General features: G+C 37.1%; 1 protein-coding gene across 1 annotated transcript in view; it reads right to left on the reverse strand.

The window, feature by feature from the left end:
- Positions 1-16,493, reverse strand: part of TMCC3 (transmembrane and coiled-coil domain family 3) — an 81,174-nt gene extending 64,681 nt beyond the window's left edge. Inside the window, exon 1 of the mRNA XM_087934600.1 lies at positions 16,082-16,493. Coding sequence (XP_087790726.1) covers positions 16,082-16,222 — 141 coding nt within the window. The 5' untranslated portion in view covers positions 16,223-16,493. The remainder of the gene's footprint in view (positions 1-16,081) is intronic.
- Positions 16,494-19,084: the final 2,591 nt, after the last annotated feature.

Genomic DNA, 19,084 nt, shown 5'->3' on the forward strand with positions numbered 1-19,084 from the left:
GGGTGCTGGAAGTATTGTATATATCCCAGAATCTCCCAGGTAAATGGAGACTGAAAGTTCTAATCGTAATGTATTGGGAAGGTATCAGATTGGGCAGGCTGCTTTAAATGAAACAGCAAACCTTGTGGCCTTAGAAAATCTCTTTATGTTCCATTTCACATTTGTAAAAGTTGTGGAAAATTTGCTTTTTATTACAGATGCTTAGCAATGCAAAAATATTCCGATAATATAATAATTCCAGTGCTTCCTTCCCAAACAGTCATAATCATCCAGTAGAAGTGAATATCTATGCTCAAAGTTTCATCTGTAGAGTTCTTGATGCCCTCTGAACTTGATGGTTTGCTTGCAAATGTTTCATTACCGGATTTACCTAGTTGGGTAATGAAATATCTGCAATCAATCAACCAGGCTCAGAGAACACCAAGAATTTCCAGCCATAATCATCTTTCATACCAAGACCTGCCATCTGCTTTGACATGACATGGATATAAAATCATTATAAGTGTACACATTTAATACATAAAAATAAATTATTTTGTTTAGTCATCTGAAGATTTAACAGATTATACCTTAGCCATAATAAATGGTACATCTTTAATATCTAATTAGAATGCTTACAGAGGGAAAACAATGTGCTTCAGTCAGTTTTTAGAACTATTTTAAGCCTATAGCAATGTTGTAGCTTTACCACTCAGTTTTTCCGTGAATGGAAAATTGTTCAGGAAGTTCATTATTCATAAAAATTTTATGAGTATTATCTTGTGAATAAGCTTTTGAGGGTTAATTTGTGGTAAGATGAGCAGTCAATAAATTTAATAAATAAAATAAATGTTTAAATCAGTTATGATCCCTAGAGTGTTTATAACTCTTGGGGCACAGAGCATAGAATAGATTTCAAAAATGTCATCAACTCAACACAAATGTTGATATTAAGCTCCCTTAATAATAAAGTCCTGTGACATAAACATAAGAAAATGGCCTTAACAACTTCATCGTTGCAGGCTTTCCCATTTGGTCCTTTTAGAGATGGGATGGTTCATGAGTCTTTTAAGTTTGGTGTTAACAAAATTGTAGAAGGTGCGGATGGATTTTGTACTTAGGAGGTTTTCCTCTTGCTTGCAGTAGTAATTTGTGCATTCTGCCTTTATCTGTCGGCATAGGGTGTTGTATTGGTTTTTAAAGTTTGCTACTTAGCTAGTTTTGTTTTTACGCCATAGCGATCTTTTTTTTTTGATTGAAGGTACCTTATTGTTATGGGTAATTTGTTTTTTGGGGGGAATTCTAATGGTACATATAGTTTAATGACTCTTTCAAGTTCAAACAAGAATGCATTATAATGGTCTTCTGTAGTATTACAGCTAGAGAACAGAATGTGCCAATCAAGAGATGATAGGTGAGCATCTATGAGATCATAGTTGGCTTTTTTGAAGTTGTATTTTGTGGACCCATCATTATGATCTTCTTTGTGAGGATGTAAATTGAGACAAAAATCGATCATACTGTGGTCACTGTTTGAAAAGCGTTCTTGTATTTGTAGGCCATATATTGAGTTTGAGATGTTGCAGAAGATAAGGTTGAGGTAGTTATTGAGTCTACTGCTGTTAGTTACTAATTGATCCAGTCCCAGTGTCGTAACAGCATTGTACAGGTTTGCATGTATGAGTTCGGATGTACATTTATTTAGTGTCCAATTTATAAGAGGTAGATTGAAGTCACCAAGGAAAATAAGAGGTGAGGGCAAGAGGCAGCCCATGTTAACAGTGAAGTTAGCTTGTTTACATGAGCTATGTTATAATCCGGGGCTCTGTAGCATAGTAAGAAGTGGACTGTGGCATTTGAGGACAGTTCCAGAAGTGGTATTCAGCAGGTATTCACTGGTATTCACCAGCTCTGAAGAACCGGTAGCGGAAATTTTGAGGAGTTCGGAGAACTGGCAATCATAACCAATAAATATTTATCCAATAAATAAACACATGCAAAGCTAAACTGCTGGAGAAAATGTTTGCACTCCAATAAAGTTTGTTTCAGCCGAAGAGTTAAAAATAACTACATGTATAAGATAAAGCTGAATTCTAAATCAAGTTTATAAATCATAGACAATAATGCTACTGAATCAATCAATCAATCAAATGTTTATCGTCAATGCACAACATGTGTACAATGAAATTGAAAGGAGCCTCCTTTTTTAAACCTAATTGTGGTGTTTATGTTTATGAACACAACTTAGGTGATGATGATGATGATGACAACAATAGAGGAAGAACAAAAATGGGATGTTGATGCCTGTTCTGTACTGAAAGGCACCTGCAGTGGTTATCACCTGCTTATAAGGCACAATTTAAACTGTTGGTATTAACAGTTTTATGAACTTGGCTAAATTCTAAAACTTCAAGAGGAGGCCCTCTTAAAGATCCTGCTGCCAAGCAAGTCTGCTTAAATTCTTCAAAAGAGGTTCTGTGGAATGCTCAGGAAACGCCTCTCTTTCAAGTGTTAAAGCAGTTGCTCTTCTTCATGACTGCTTCTTCAAGATCACTCCCTGCGATCTTAGATATACAGCAGAGATCAGTAGTGTCTAACCTTTTTGGGCTCCCATGCTGAAAATTGCGCATTGCCTTCTGGGTGTTGGCGCTCATGTGCCAGCATCCAGAAGACAATGCGTATGTCCCTGCCCCCTGAGCACGCACATGATTCCCCCCGCCCCCTTACCTGCACTGCGCACCTCCCAGCTAATTTTCAGCCAGTTTGAGGCCTTTTTCGGCCTCCCAGAGGCTCAAGGGAAGCCTCTACAGCCTTTAGAGGCTGAAAAATGGGTCTGTTTCATCACTTCTGGTATTCCGGAAATACCAGCTTCCCTTGAGCCTCTGGGAGGCCGAAAAAGGCCTCAAACAGGCCAAAAATCAGCTGGGAGGCGTGCACATGCACAGTGCAGGTAAGTTTAGCTGGGGCTCACGTGCCTGCACAAATAGCTCTGCATGCCACCTGTGGCACAGGGGCCATAGATTCGCCATCACAGACATATATAAACAAAGCCAAATTGATCATCTGAAAAAAAAGATGCAGTCACTTTATAGATTAAAAAGGAGAGGTTTTGTATGCTCTCCATATATGCCGAAGTATTTCTTCTGAAGGATTTACCTTATTTTAATATATGGAAACAATTTTTCTTGTATTGCACTCAAGGCATGGAATATACTTCCCTAAATTTAATTTTAATCAATGTCTTTGATCTTAGGGTTCTATTTTTAATTGTGTACTTAACTAAAAATTTGGGGGATGAACTGAATTTTCATAGGGAACTAATTCTATGTAAAATTTAATAAAAATTCCCACTGAATTTAAAAAGTCATAACAGATGCAGAAGATACAGCTAGAGTAGGTAGCTAAGGCATTTCAGATCCAAATCAACTAGTTTAAATCTGTTATTCTCATTAAAAAATTGTTTAGAGAACCTTTTTTAATTATAAAGGAGCCATGAAAAAAAAGTATTACACTCAATGACATTAATAGCATAAAGCGCTTCCCCTTTGGCGTTTGCTGGCCATTGAAGCCTGAATCCAATCCAGATAAGAATTTTGTCATTTACTTTATGCAATTCAGATTTTAAATTAGTTCTATTTCTATTATTCATGTTGATCACAATGTTCTTCAACCTCATCGGTAATTTGGCAAACTGCATGCAGTCTACTTGTAGCCAAAAGTTAACAAATCACATTAAATTTCTTTCAACGTATTTCTAATTTTCGGTAAGTGCTTCCTGAAACTTAACTAGGGAAGTTCTAGAATTTACAATCCACACTGAAAGGAAAATCTAGAATAGAATTCTTTATTTATTCCTTATTGGCCAAGTGTGATTGGACACACAAGGAATTTGTCTTTGGTGAAAGGGAAATCTAAGATGCTTGGATATAAAGGCATTCTTACAGTCTTGCCTTTTTAAAAATATTTTTTAAAAAGTTCTTCCAATTGACTCTGATATATATTGCAAGGATTTGTAACATATATTATGAAGAAGTTAAATGGTACTCTAGAAGATAATGATAAAGGAGATTTGCACGGGGACAAGAATTACAACATAGTAAAATTCTTAAGAAAATGGAAATTTTCTACTGAAATATAAGGAAAAAATTATGAAAAATATAAGCACCACTTAAAACAATAATATTAAACTATTTTAAATGATCCACCTATATTCAAGCCCACATTATGTTATGAATGTAATTTATATATATTTTTAAAAAGCAAAATTTTCTTTAAGTGGTACTCAACTCTTTTTTTAATGCTTTTCTAGGGCCACACTTGGAATACTGCATCCAGTTTTGGTCGCCACGATGTAAAAAGGATGTTGAGACTCTAGAAAGAGTGCAGAGAAGAGCAACAATGATTAGAGGACTGGAAGCTAAAGCATATAAAGAACGGTTGCTAGAACTGGGTATGTCTAATCTGATGAAAGGAAGGACTGGGGTGACATGATAGCAGTGTTACAATATCTCAAGAGCTGCCACAAAGAAGAGGGAGTCAAACTATTCTCCAAAGCACCTGAGGGCAGGGCAAGAAGCAATGGGTGGAAACTAATCAAGGAGAGAAGCAACCTAGAACTAAGGAGAAATTTCCTGACAGTTAGAACAATTAATCAACTTGCCTCCAGAAGTGATGAATGCTCCAACACTAGAAGTTTTAAAGAAGAGATTGGATAACCATTTATCTGAAGTGGGGTAGGGTTTCCTGCCTAAGCAGGGCGTTGGACTAGAAGACCTCTAAGGTCCCTTCCAACTATTCTACTCTAACTATTCTACTCTATTCTATTCTACTCTACTCTAGCTGATTATATGGAGTATCAATGAAATTAGTTTCCACTGTGGAGCTTCCAGAGGAAAAAACAGTTTATGGGCTAGAGACTATTCTGAAATGTGGAGCTGACAACTGCAGCAGAATAAAGAAGGGGCAAGTAGACTGGTTCTTTGATAATTCCTCTCTGGACAAGGACAGGACTTGAGACCACCCACAAGTGCTTTAGACCAGGGGTTGCCAACCTTTTGGACTCCAGGGACCACCAAACTCATAATTTTAGATCCGAGGGATCTAAACTGGTTCTGTGGGTGTGGCCTAATTTGTGGGTGTGGCTTGGTGGTCATGTGACTGGCAGGGCATGGCTTGTATGTAAATATTATAAATATTTATATAAATATTGAATTTTTTATAAAAAAGAGCAATTTTTACCCAAAATCAGGCAAAGCAGGCAGGCAGATTGAGTTGCTCACAGAATCATAGATTCATTTAGAAATATATCTATCTGCCATTGGCTAGCTCAGTCTGTCAAATAAAATTTGTTTGCAAGCAAACTCATAAAATTAACTCACAACACATCATGTATGTAAATATTGAATTTTTATATCCAAAATCAGGCAAAGCAGGCAGATTGAGTTGCTCACAGAATCATTCAGTGATCTATCTGCCATTGGCTAGCTCAATCTCTCAAATTTGCTTGCCGTGAGTCTGCGCTGAATTTGCTTGCAAGCAAACCTTCAGTCTTAAGGGAGGTTTGGCTGTGCTTAGCTAGAAAGCAAGAAGTCCAACTATTTCCTGCTTCCTAGCTAATCTAAATCTCCCGGCACAGCAGAACAAATGATGGTCGGAAGAAGGAAAAATAGCAATTTAGCAGGCAAGTTTGCCAGTAAGGAGCGAGTGGGTGGGGAGGGTTCCCGCGGGCCATGTGGGCTGAGCAGCCTCGTGTTTCTGCGCAGCCTGGAATAATTGCTTTGGGAGGATGCTCTGGGGGTGAGATTTCTCTGCGGTCCACCAAAATTTTCTCACAGCCCACCAGAAATCAAGTTCAAACATTATTGGAATGGACTAAAGATTAAGATGGTTAGAAGGAACAGGACAGAATATAAATTTGGTTTACTTGATCAAGGTTAAAATAGATATTCTGTTGTCTCTGGAACCCTTAATGGACTTGTCCTGATATCAGGAATAAAATGATATTTTGTAGATTTCTTAATAAACAAGAGATGGGATATGGGAAGAAAAGATCATTTTTGTATTTGTATTTTAAGAGATGGTGCTAAGTTACTAAAATAGTTTATACTTGAGATGATGATGTGAAGTAACCTTATATATATTTATTTTTCTTTACTACAAGTAGTCCTCGACCTACACCAGTTTATTTAGTGACCATTTCAAGTTATAACAGTACTGAAAAGAAGTGACATGACGGTTTTTCACATTTACTACCAATGCAGCATGTCCACGGTCACATGATCAAAATTCAGCCACTCAGCCACTGTTCATATTTATGACGATTGGGGGCTTTTGATCACCTTTGCAGACCCTCTGCAAGCAAAGTCAATGGGAAAGCACTTAACAGCCATGTTGATAATTTGACAAATTTGTTACTAACTAAACAACTGCAGTGATTCACTTAACAACTGTGGCAATAAATGTTGTAAAATGGGGCAATTCACTTAAAAACTCTTGCTCAGAATTTTTGGGCTCAATTGTAGTCACAAGTCAAGCACTATATTCTTTTTTTTCTTTTCTAGTTTTCTTTCTAGTTTTTTCTTTTTTTTTTTGCACCTTCTTTCTTTTCATTTTATTTTTATTTTTTCAGTTTATATTAGTTTTGACTGTTATAATAGTTATATTAAACAAATATAATTATACTATTAAAATTACTATTAAAAAAAGAATGTAGTTTTCACCACCTTTCTTTAGAATGTCTTTTTCTTTTTGACTTCTCAGTGTAATTGTATTTTTGTAATTTTATGATGATTTCACAATCAAATGTAACCTTTGTTCAATTGTAGCTTATTTTTATTTGAGATTATTTAGATTATTAGATCAAATCTAATCTTTAGACAGCATATTTATATTTACTGTGGGAAAAAGTATAAGTATAAGAACATAACCTAAAATATGACCTTTTATTAGAATAAAGATGATGTGCCATAATTTGACATATATGGATAAAAGTAATGATTTAGTCCATAAATGTCAAATTATAAACATGGAACCTATGGCACATCATTTTTATTCTAATAAAATGTCATATTTTAGGTTATGTTCTCAGCTGGAGTAAAATTACTAATGCTGCATTTTCAACAAAATTTATCAGCAGAAAACGGATTGAAATTCCTTGTAAGCAGTGGAGTCCAGGTGCTTGTTGAAACTCTAAATTAATACTGTCTAATACAAAATATCAATTTTCAGCCATAGGCCACCAAATGTATTTATGAAATAATAAAACCTCTCTGTGGGAATAACTGAAAAACAGAGCTTCTCATTTCTGTGGACTGCTACACTACATCATACCAAAGTTTTTCTGTGATTACCACATTCAACAATACTGAATGAATGGTACACAGAAACATAAAAATTACCTCAGTTTGATATGCAATTTTATTTTATATTAGTCAGAAAAAGAAAACTAGGTGAATATTTATGAAAAATGTTATTGAATTCTCTACTATTTAATCTTGTTTGCATGGTGGTTAGTCAAAATGTAATTTAAAAGCAATACATTAAGAAGTAATGAAAGGATATTCAGAAATCATACTAGTATATCATAGTAGTAAACGTATTGAAGAGTTTTTGCTGTTGAGATCAAGTGTTTCTTTTTGAAAGGTTACTGCAATATAAGATATTATTTAATTAGCTTTTACATTTTGCTTTTTTTTAAACAATGAAAAATAAAAATTATAGGCTAGCAACTATAGGAAGAGAGGCAGAATCTGTGTCAAGAAAGGAAACAGCCTGGAATCATTACGTTCCCACAAGCAATATAAGTCCAGTTCCTCTTGAATTCCCTTATCTAACACCAATTTATTATTGACTGCTAGTTAGCTAGATTCTAGTGTAACTAAAAGGCACTGTTCTACCCTTATTACATCAAGATAAAAGAGAAGTATTGTTTCAATATTTTATGGGGTTCAATCTCAGTCCCTCTGTTATTCCAGATTTTGGCAGGATCTACACTGGAGCTTTTTTATATATGATGAAACAAAGGTGGTAGTAGATTTCTAAAGCACATTAGCTATTCATAAGCACACCACAAAATGTACTCTGCAGCATTTTTCATATATTTATCTATAAGTAAACTAAAAGGTCAACCTCATAAAAATAGAAGCCATATTTTTTTTAAAAAAAACTAAAAATAGCACTGACATTGCAAAGTCTGATTACTGCCATGCATGCTAGGTTCTTCACCCAGCTTTCCATTTTTAAACATGCACATGTTCCAATTACACCTTCTGTATTCATCCACATTTATTATAGTCTCTTAAAAATGAAATAAATTCTTTTCTGCCAACCAGTACCAAGAGGGAATCAGAACTCTTGGTCTTGACTCCCTCAAGATACCCTTGGTATCTGTATAAGTACCTGTATAATCAACTGTACTGTACAATCTGATTACATCAAAGAATTCAATCTTTATCCCAGTAGTGTCTCGGGTTTTTTTTAAAAAGGCAAAATAATGGCCATGTCCATGTAATCAATGTCCCACCCCTTTTTATGGGCATTGCATACACAATGCACATAATTGCATTTAAATGGGGAAATGGTTTCTGAGGTTACAACTGCTATTGTGATGTTTTTGACACCTCCCCCCACACCAATTCCTTGCTTATCTTTGTTAATAAGTTGCATATTGTTTATAGGCCTTGGGTCAATCTATCTCCCTCAGACCAACCCACCTCACAGGTTTCTTGTGCAGGAAATAGGAGGAGGAAGGAGTATTAGATATGTTTGCCATCTTGAGTTAAATACAAAAATAATAAAGGTGAGATAAAAATCTAATAAATAAATAAACTCCAGTTTGCTTTCCTGCTTGCAAACTACTCTAGCAGTGACCTACATAAGAATTCATATCATAATGTGGCACTTGAACCTCCAAATAGCCTGATACAACACAGTCAGAAAAGCAATGAAAGGAACATTGATTTTTGAAATAAAATGTATGGAAGACAAACTGGAGTACCTGTTCATATATGCAATGAGTGACCCAGCAAAGATATAGATGGAATATAACACTGCTCACAGAAATACTAATTGTTATTTTTAAAATTAGGACCTTCATTATGGCAGTATGTATTTCATAGTATCCTTAGGTGACCGTAAAATAGGTTATCTATAAGAGAATTACTTGTCCTGGGCCATTCAGTCAGAATCATTAAACCACATCTTACAACTATGTATTTATATTGTTCTATATCTCCCTCATTCAAGATCCAATGAAAATTTAGAAAGATTTTGCTTTAAATGTCATGCTTAAAAACCTGACTATTTTTTGTACAGTTAATTAAGGTAGTTAAGATTCTAAAATTACTCAAGACATCATTCTAATCTGAGGTGCTTTATTGACTCTATTAACATGTTATTGTCTCAAATTACTTTTAAAAATATAGAAAGTTCATTTAAATCTAAACTTTTTTCTATGTTTATCTGGCCTTATATGCTCTGCTTCTTATTATCTTTGTTGTAAGAATCCATTTTGTTTTTCTCAGGAAAGCCAGCTTTTTATAGCAATTTAAAATATCAGTATACATTTTCCATTAGCCAAACCTGTCATTTCATTTTCCTGAAAATGATTTATTTGTCTAGTTTCCTACATATTACAGCAACGGATTCTTGCCAAATATAACATTTTCTTATCAAACACTACAGCCAAGTTCTTACTGTGACATGACCAACAAATAAACAATTTGAACTTAGAACATAAGAATGGTACTCTTAGGTTAAACCAAGGGAGTACTTATTCCAGTTATCTTATAATGTAAGTGTATAAGTTTGACAAAAAGGTTCTGTATATAGGAGTTTCAACACTGACAAACATAGGGATCAAAATATCAAGTGTAATTGTTATTGCTTAATCCTAAATATTAAAAAATGTACCTTAAATGTGAGAACATTCTTCTTTTTAAAAGGAGTGCCGCGAGTGATATTCACAGGGAAGGAAGTCAAAAAAGTGAAAATGGCAGCTATTATCATGCAATCAAAACTGTGAAGCAGCAGAGCTTTAAGACACACAGCTACAATCACCATATTGAAATTTTTGACACCTCCATACACATATCCAGATAACCCAGAGTGCTATATAATGCATTGTATATTAGGACAATTTTAAAACTACTTGATATTATTTAGCACTTTAGAAAAAGTTACTTTGTAATTAAATATGAATATATTGCCAGGGAGATATTGTGTTTTTCCATGTTTTAATTCTATATTGGTACTTGTAAGTTGCTGGGAGTCTTCAGCAATGAAATAGCAGATAAACTGAAGCAAGTAAGAAATTAAAAAAAATCATGCATATACAACTAAATTGTTCAATTAGTGACAGCAGGGAATCCCAGAAACTTTTTTTAAAGTATTGTTGAATTGGATTATCTACAAATTATCAGTCCCTTGAGAATTTTACCTGCATTCATATATAAATTTCAAGCATAGATTAACATTTGTTCAGCATTGGAAAAGGGGATGAAGTATTATGTATGATATCCTCTTCGTTCCCAAATTTAATAAACAGTAATTTAATTATTACAAATTATATAAAGTAATTAATACTTTGGTTAATTTTATTAAGTTGACAATTTAATTCTCATTAATAAATGACTAGGGTCCATTAAGGGAATATTAATGGATATAATTCCCACAATGAATTCCCATTTATGGTTTAAGTTAGAAGTATGCTTTAATAGATTATTGGTATAAATACCTTTAATCATGTTATTTTATTTATGCAATGAATACCCACATCAGAAGACAACTGCAAAATGAATAATGCTCTTAAACTCCATCAACTAAGGAAAGAGAACACTATTGAATTTCAAAAACCATGAAACAGAACACAGTTGGAGTACGTCTATGCTAATGTTTCTGTCAACTCTCTGTTTATGTCTTGGGGGGGGGAATATCAGTCTTTCTACTATTTTACTACTTATCGTAACAGCTCCTTTTTAACTCTATGTTAACATCGTTAATTAAAAATTAAATGCCTTGTTTTCCTCCATTTAAAACCATGAAATGCATCTATTTAGAATGAGCAATAACTCATGTAGTCAAATAAAATATCTTCCCATCTCTGATATTATAGTAGTGAAATAATTCATGGCTATTCAAGAAATAGAAGATGCAGGCAAAATTGCTGTATAATGACAGCACCCTAAAGATTTCTCAAGACTATTTCTAGGAACCTATTTTGGCTCAACAACAAACCCAGTTGTCTCAATTACAAGTAGCTGGTGTTCTCCATTTTTGATAACAGGTTTCTTATTAGCTAATCTGAAATCCTAAAATTATAGCCCTTGCATTTATTTAACCCATGCCTGCCTACACATTAAACATGATCATAATGCCAAGCAGCCTTTTTGCAAACAATATCTAAATTTTAAAAAATTGTACAACAAATATAAATTAATCCTTTCAATTGATTTATAGTATACAGTATACAGTCCATATTCCACACTCCCTAGAAACCACAACAGAAAAAAAATTATACTTGCCAACAGAACTGAACACTAATAAATTCTAATTTATAAAGGGTCTCAAATATGCAGATTCCAAAATGGCTCATGAGGAAACAAGAATTACTTTTTAAGCAAATTTTAATAATGTGGTTGGACAAAATGAAACATGTTGATGCCCAACATAAAACTGATAACTTTTCTATATCAGATTTCACATCAAAACAGTTCTCCATGATTTTCAAAATGTTTATACTGTACAGGATAACCTTCATTTAAACTTCTATAATTTTGACTGTCCAGTGCTAATATAACATAGAATTTGCAAGGTATATCTAAATACAAGTTATAGTGGATTCCTCAAAGGCAACTTAAGACCCGGTTCTGTAGATATGCTGCTGCAGGGGTCTTGCAGTCATTTTTTCTTATGCCCAACCACAGGGATGCTGCAGTGCCCCCCCCCTGCCTAGCTTCCCTATCTCCCCACCCGGTACATGCAGGGCTTGGGCCTGGTTCCTAACCCACTATGACTCACACCCTCCTTCTCATTTACCTTCGGAAAATCTCTGCAATTCAGGTTAGAGAAGGAGAGCAGGGCGTTCTGTTCTTGGGCTATGTACTTTGATGTCCACCATTCCTGGGATCTAACCAAACACTCTAGAAAGTTGTGCAGTTCATGTTAAGAAAGCAGCAAGCTGCTCCATTCCTAGGACATATAGTACAATCCCAGAAGCAGCCACCATTTTTGAGTGTCTACAATTCAATGCTACTTCCAGGGTCATATCATATGAAGTCATTTATCCTGTAATTTTATACATTTATTAAAGGTTATTACAATCTCCAAGATTCTGCTACAATAAATATCAGTCTTTAAGATGCACAAAATTTGTAGTGATTCTAATAAATTATAGTTAGAAGTCTTGAACCATGCATATACTTACTTGAGGCTAGGTTTCTCTGAAATTACATTTATATATTCCTTTAAAAATAGAATTGCATCTCAAGAGTGATTTAATTGCACTATTTTTAACTGCACTATTTCTTTTCTATGTGCCTTTGCCAGTGTAAGTATAAATTCTTTATGCAAATTGAATTGTTATTTGGACATTTGTTATAATTATAGATGCATATGTTGGAGGCCAGTCATGTTATTAGGCCTTATGTCTTAGCTCTAATCTTAAACTGGATTGTAGACTGTTTTTAACAATACTTGATGCTATGCCCATGAAAAATAACTTCTAAAGATTTCAGCTTTTTCAAACAGAATTGGCAACATAGAACATAAAGTAATAAATATGAGTACATACATACTGAATAACTGCTGCTATGATAAAATGTTTGAGAGTATTTCTCTGTACCAACCTTCTCAACAAAATGCCAACATATCAACCTTTTTGTCTGCTATTATTCTGTAGCTAAAAATTATTTCTAATTCCTTACATGATTTTTATGGCATATTAATAGGTCTCATCCCACATTTCTTCCTTTGAAAAAATATTGCACATTATCACTTCAGAACATTAAGGTTGGGAATGTTTCAAGACTTCAACCTGAATAAGAAGGCCAATTCACTTAGATTGTTTTTGATAATTTTGTGCATATAAAATCTGTGTGAGTCTCTAAACCTGGTTAGAACTAGAAAAAAACAAGGACAGAGAGAAGGCAAAACAAGGGGACAATGTTCAATTAGGGGAGTAATTATGATTATCTGGGTTTGGAAGCTAAGCAGTGCTGGACCTTATTAGTACTTAGATGGAAAACTTCCAGGGAGGCCTCAGGCTATACTGAAAAAAGGCAGGAAAAACAAAGAATTGCAAATAACTTCTGAATTGCTGCCAAAAAACCCTACAGATTCAAGCATAATTTAAAGAACATATTGGTTTGGTATTATCCCGAGTAACTTTCTTCAAGTTTTAAGATGAAGAAAAATAAAATTCAATATCTTATCCATGCAATAACTGGAATATAAGCCACCATTGAAATTAATAGATTCAGATTCTCAAACTGATTCTGGAAACCTAAACAATTTTGGGGTCTTTCAACATGTTCATTACATGCATTTCATTTTTTTAAAAAATGCATATATAGCTGCATAAAAAACAGCACAGCTTTTATCTCAAGATCACGGAACAAAAACATCTGCCTCTTTTTCTTGAGTGTCTCAGCTCCTCAGGGAAGACCTCAGCATTACAGCAAAGCCATATTTTGCCTCATTTATATGCAAACAGCTTAGAACAGCTGAAACAATTTTAATACAATCATTTTGCCAAAAAAATGGCAATAGCCAAGAAACTGTACAAAACATAGCTACTAAAAGATGATAGGGTTGTGTCCAAAATGGGGCCACTCAAAACCAAGGGGGAGGTATATATACATATGCTTTGCAGGACTTTGAGGTTTGCAGGAATAAAAAAAGACTTGAGGAATGAGAAACCAGGCATGGAGGGAGGTAATGAGTCAATCCCCAAATAATCCACTGAGAACAGGCCATATTTATTAGCTACAAAATGCTGGATAGCTGTTGGGCAGTGAGAGGTGAGGAAACAGCCTAAAAACTGGAATCCTGACCTGTAGTATTGTATTGCAGATCCCACTATGGATACTGTAAATGAAAAAATATGAGATCAGGAAGTGTCAGTTGAAAAATTGTATGCCAACAGTTTGTGTTTGTGTGTTTCTATGCAGCACATGAATAAATCCCAAAGATGCTTTTTCAAGAGGCAACTGGACTTTGTTTTTTCTTTGAAGACATATCAATAAACACATAAATATAAGGCTATGGGTTTTAAACAACAGCTGTTCATTCTCAAAGTTGACCCTATAGCTCCTATTGGAAATTGTCCATATATGAATCCATCCTAGACAGCCTTAAGGTGACTCCTGCTGTTTAAACAGTCACTGGTATCTCACATATAGAGTTCAGACTGCATGCACTAAAGCTGGGGTTTTAATCACAATAGTAGCTACACAGGCCATAGATCACAGCAGGCATACAAAATTGGTGCTGTTCACCTCAATAAAATCTTTCATTATCCTGAACTGAAGCATAATTGCACACAGGGTGAAAGGAACTGGTTTGGAAAGTTACTGCTAGTATTGACTTCTTGTAGTTTCATCATAAATACTGAAAGGAGCTACATTTTTATCCAAATATTCTTTTTAAAAACAAACAAAAAACAAAATCAGAATAGTTTGGAATACTGATATTAAATCTTTGCCCTGAGAAAGAAGCCATTTGAAGCTCATTGCAAAACAGCCACTAAATGCCTAGGTGGATAATTATCCAGAAAGAAGTGCATTCTAACAGCCGAACCCAACGAATATGGGTCCATCTCTCTCAAGTAGTAAATACTAAAAACAGGGGCTAAGTGAGAAGCTCAGATCTGGTATAAAGTTGTTTGTGCCTTCTGATATCTACCAGCCCATATTAAACAAAATATAAGGTGTTTCTGCATTGCTTCCTTAAGCTGCTTGACTCCTCTGTATATTTCAGCTGGAAATGAAGTCCACTTAAAAAAAAATTATCCAGATTTCAGCCTCTTCGTCCCTTTTGGCCAGTGATGGCCTGGCACACTATCTGTGTTGAATTTCCCTTCTTCTTTACTAGTTCACCCATGCCTAGGGGAAAAAAAGTCCCAGCTGCTTTTTTTTCTGTGGACAATCTTTAAAGACATGTGGTTTCAACTGAGATCTTTTCTATGAGTTGCATCCACTGTTTCTCTCATATTCAACACCCTCCTGTTGGATGCATCCATTGGTGGGTGGCTAGGAAAGAAGGAAGGAATCATTGTACTATCCTTCTATACATCTAGGCTTGGAAGGAAAACCTGCCACTTTCAATTTCACCATTCCATTAGTGAATCCCTTAAGAAAGAAAAGAAACACCACCTTCCTACATTCCATCAGTGGCACCTTAAAACAAAACAAACACTCTCCAGCTTTTGAAAAAGCAAACAAAATGAAGTTCCCTAGTTGAGGTCCATTTAGAAAGGGGGCGGACAGGCAGGTCAGGACAAAATTTCCACGACCAGTGACAATGGGGAGAAGTGATAGAGGGGAGATCCAGTTGAAGATGAGGGAGTTCTCGTCAACACAAATTAAGCACACTAACATAGTCAGCCGACCAGGCAGCACCGCTTATGCCAGCCTCAGTTGGAAAAGGCTATTTTTGATGCCTGATAGAAAAAGAAAGCATAAGTCTGCGGACAGGTGGAAGATGACGCTGTCGGTTAGAGTTGTCTGGTCCCACGAGAAACAGAGGCATGTTGCTTTCATTCTGGGGCAATCTGGTTGTGCAGACAGTCGACCAATATGCATCCGACAAAATCCTACGAGGCTAACGAAAAGGCTCCGCTTCAAATGGGGATAGGACGGCGATCGCGCCTTCTTTGGGGCTTCCGATATATTTAGTCTTTTTCCAAAGGCGCCGTCCAAGAAACGTGCTTTCCCTTCCCGCGTTGCTTCTTTGCCTTGGTCGGGAAGGACGGGGTGGAAGAACAGCCTCCTCCACCAAATGTGGACGTAAGAGGAGGAGGCTGGGTACGCGATGGGATAACGCGGTCCGGGGAAATCCGCCGGCTATCGGCGCCTCTCCAGGGGCTAAGCGCAGGGGAAAGACTTACCTTCCTTAGCATACTGTGCAAGCAGCGGCTGGGGCTCCGGACGCCTGAGACAGGTTCGTCCTCCTCCCGATCGTTCCTCGGCCATTCACCGGAGCATTTCTTGCTGGGAGATTTGGCCAGCCCGAGGAGCGCACATTTCATGCCCGCCGTGGCTACGGCTGCGAGACCCGAGCCCTCGCCCGCATAGGTGTGTGGGACACACAGGGCAGGTCCTCCCAAAGCCAGAGTTGCTTCGTTCGGGAGCAAGCGCCGGCTTGCCGAGGGTCGAGGGGGCCGCCGTGGGCTCAGGGAAGCAGAGCGGGTCTATCGGACTGCAGCAGCAGCAGCAGCAGCCTCCTCGACGGACTGGAAGCCCGGAGCTCCAAGTGAGCGATTTGGCGCTCCCGCAGCCTCCTCAGCGCGCCCCGCGAGGTCCTCCACACGCTCCAAAGGGCCAACGCGAAGGTTCCCCCGAGAACAGGTCCACACGCGCCCTCGCAGAGATTCGCAGCGAACAAGCCAACCCGCGAAACCCGGGAGCGAAGGGCTTTACAAACGGCAGGGCGGGTCGGGGGCGGGGCTTTGGCTGTGGAGCGTCAGCATGCAATCCCTCCCCTCCCTCCCCCGCGACGTGCACAAAATAATCCCCACAGTCAGAGAGAAAGGCACGAAAGTGAGGCCGGCCGGGCTTTTGGGGACGGGCTCCCTTTCCATTACTAATGCAAAGGTGCTGGGCTCGAGAATACCGTAGACTTCCTTCAGGCGGTGCTTGTTTCCCCCTTCCCACCGTTCCCAGCCACAATTTTTGCTCTTGGGCAGTTTTACACAACCATATCTAACCAGCGCGCTTAGCCCGGAGTGTGAAGTTCCTCTCAGTGGCTACTGGCCCACTGCAAAAACCCGGCACGCTGAGCCTTGACTACACCGAAAGATCGTCACCAGCTCACAGCAAAAGACTGAGGACGATCCCACGTTGCAGCGCCTCCCCTGCCCGCTCACCGGTGGCTAAGGTACATCAATTTGTAACTCAAGGACTTACAGCTGTGTGCAATTGCTCTTGGAAAGCATCCTGCTTATCACTTCCCTTGCCTCCTGGGGTTGGATTTTGGGGTCGGATACAAGTTTGGGAGGAAAGTTATCTCTGAGACTCCTGGTTGCAATTCATTCTTGCTTCTGAGCAAAAACCAACAGCCTGGTTTGATTTGGCTCCGAGTGTGGCAAAACCCAGTCTCTAGATTTATTAACCCAAACGGGCCTGTACACAGCATAGATCATAAAACGTTTCTTTTTCTGCTGACTTAACCATCTGTGCACACACTAAAGGTTTACACAACTTGCTGGACTAAAACTTGGTTGACTTTGTGCTTCAGTGTGTTGCTGTTAGATGAATGGCCACTGGGTAATTAGGGTTAGCAATGGGGTCAGAAAAACAATTCTGATAAATAGTTTAACATCATTTATGCTGGTCTGTGACTAATAAAGCTTTGACTTGATTAGTTTTAACAGTATTTTATCTATAAAAGGCACAATATGTGGTTCACTGGCCCCTTCAGAGGAGATTCCATGATTTTTGTCTGGTGGGCATATTTGAAAAATTGGGAACCTGGTGCGGTAGACTTGTTTGCAAAATAATTTTATTGGAAAATATTTATCATTATGATGCACCTATATAATTCCTATTGCCATCACTTTGCTTATCTTTATCCTGGTTCAAGGCACATTGGCATACTTCGATTAGAAACCAAGAATTTTACTGCGGTGAAGTCACCCAGCTGGTTTAGAATGTCATTTTGCGATCCAAAGGTATTTCTTGAAAAGTAGGTGATGCTAGAGGCTGATGTTTTGCATTGGAACAGGCCACCTCCCCACTTAAACAAAAATTAAGGAGATATTTATTTTTATTTAAATATCAGGAAGCTTCATGGGTACCAAAGGCAATCTATGGGCACAGTGACACTAGGTGCTATTGTGGAGGCTTCAGCATTAAATGGACGAACCTTCTATGATATCAGTATGAGAGAATATACACAACCAGCTTGTATAGACAGTCTCTCTCCTTCAACATGATGTCACCAGAATTACAACATATTTGAAATATTTCATATTTTAGCCATACTTAACTGGCTTATTGAATAAATCCCAAATGACTAGATCTATTAAGTATGCTAAATCATAAGCCAAGTTTTACGAGTACAAATATGTTTTGTTTGATTTTGCTTAGTATGTCGTGAACCAATTCAACGTGTACAGAAGAGAGAAATCAGCTACTGTAGAAAGAAACAGAATTCTACAATTATTGCAATGTTTACTAAAGCAAAACTTCTAAAAGTGTGGATTTCCGTGAAACAATCTCCATTTCAAAGAAAAGTAAAGGTCATTAACATGTGGCTCAATATTATTCATGAACAGCAGGGTCTGTGGGTAAGTGTCAAGGTGGCTGAGGCTGGCAAAAGCAACCTCATGATGCAAGCCAAGCCCACCCCCAACATTCATGCGTGACCCAATGGACAGAGCTTGTGGTACAGCATCACCAACACTGATGACAAAGCATGAAAACCCTTAAAATATTGCTATTTGTGCAGTGGTTCTCTAATGAGAACTTGGATTTTTCTTTGATTCCAAAATTCTAAGTGCCAACCTTAATTCGTCTCACTATAAAACCATAGATTTACTATCTCCCATATCAAAAAAAGCAAATTGCTAAAATGTACAATAATATTGTTGGTGGTTTTTTTTTTTTTTTTTTTGTAGAACAGTTACTATTCCTGTCCTGGTAATTTAGGTGGTTAGTAGGTACTGTAATAGTATCAGGTGATTTTATACTCAAACTTGATCAGACTGGAAAAGAAAAGAGCTTTGCTGCTATGGCAACATGCTTGAATTGCTACTTGCATGATATGCTTTGAAGAGTGGGAAATGCTCTTGAGTTGGAGACAGCATAAAAACAAACATCCATTGTGCCAATGATGCTTTTACTAAGAAAGCAAGATTTAATGCAATTCTAGAATCAATGCAATCCATGTT

Source organism: Pseudonaja textilis, chromosome 5 (genome assembly GCF_049901715.1).
Source record: "Pseudonaja textilis isolate UNSWEBS1 chromosome 5, rPseTex1.2, whole genome shotgun sequence".
Classification (NCBI taxonomy): domain Eukaryota; kingdom Metazoa; phylum Chordata; class Lepidosauria; order Squamata; family Elapidae; genus Pseudonaja; species Pseudonaja textilis.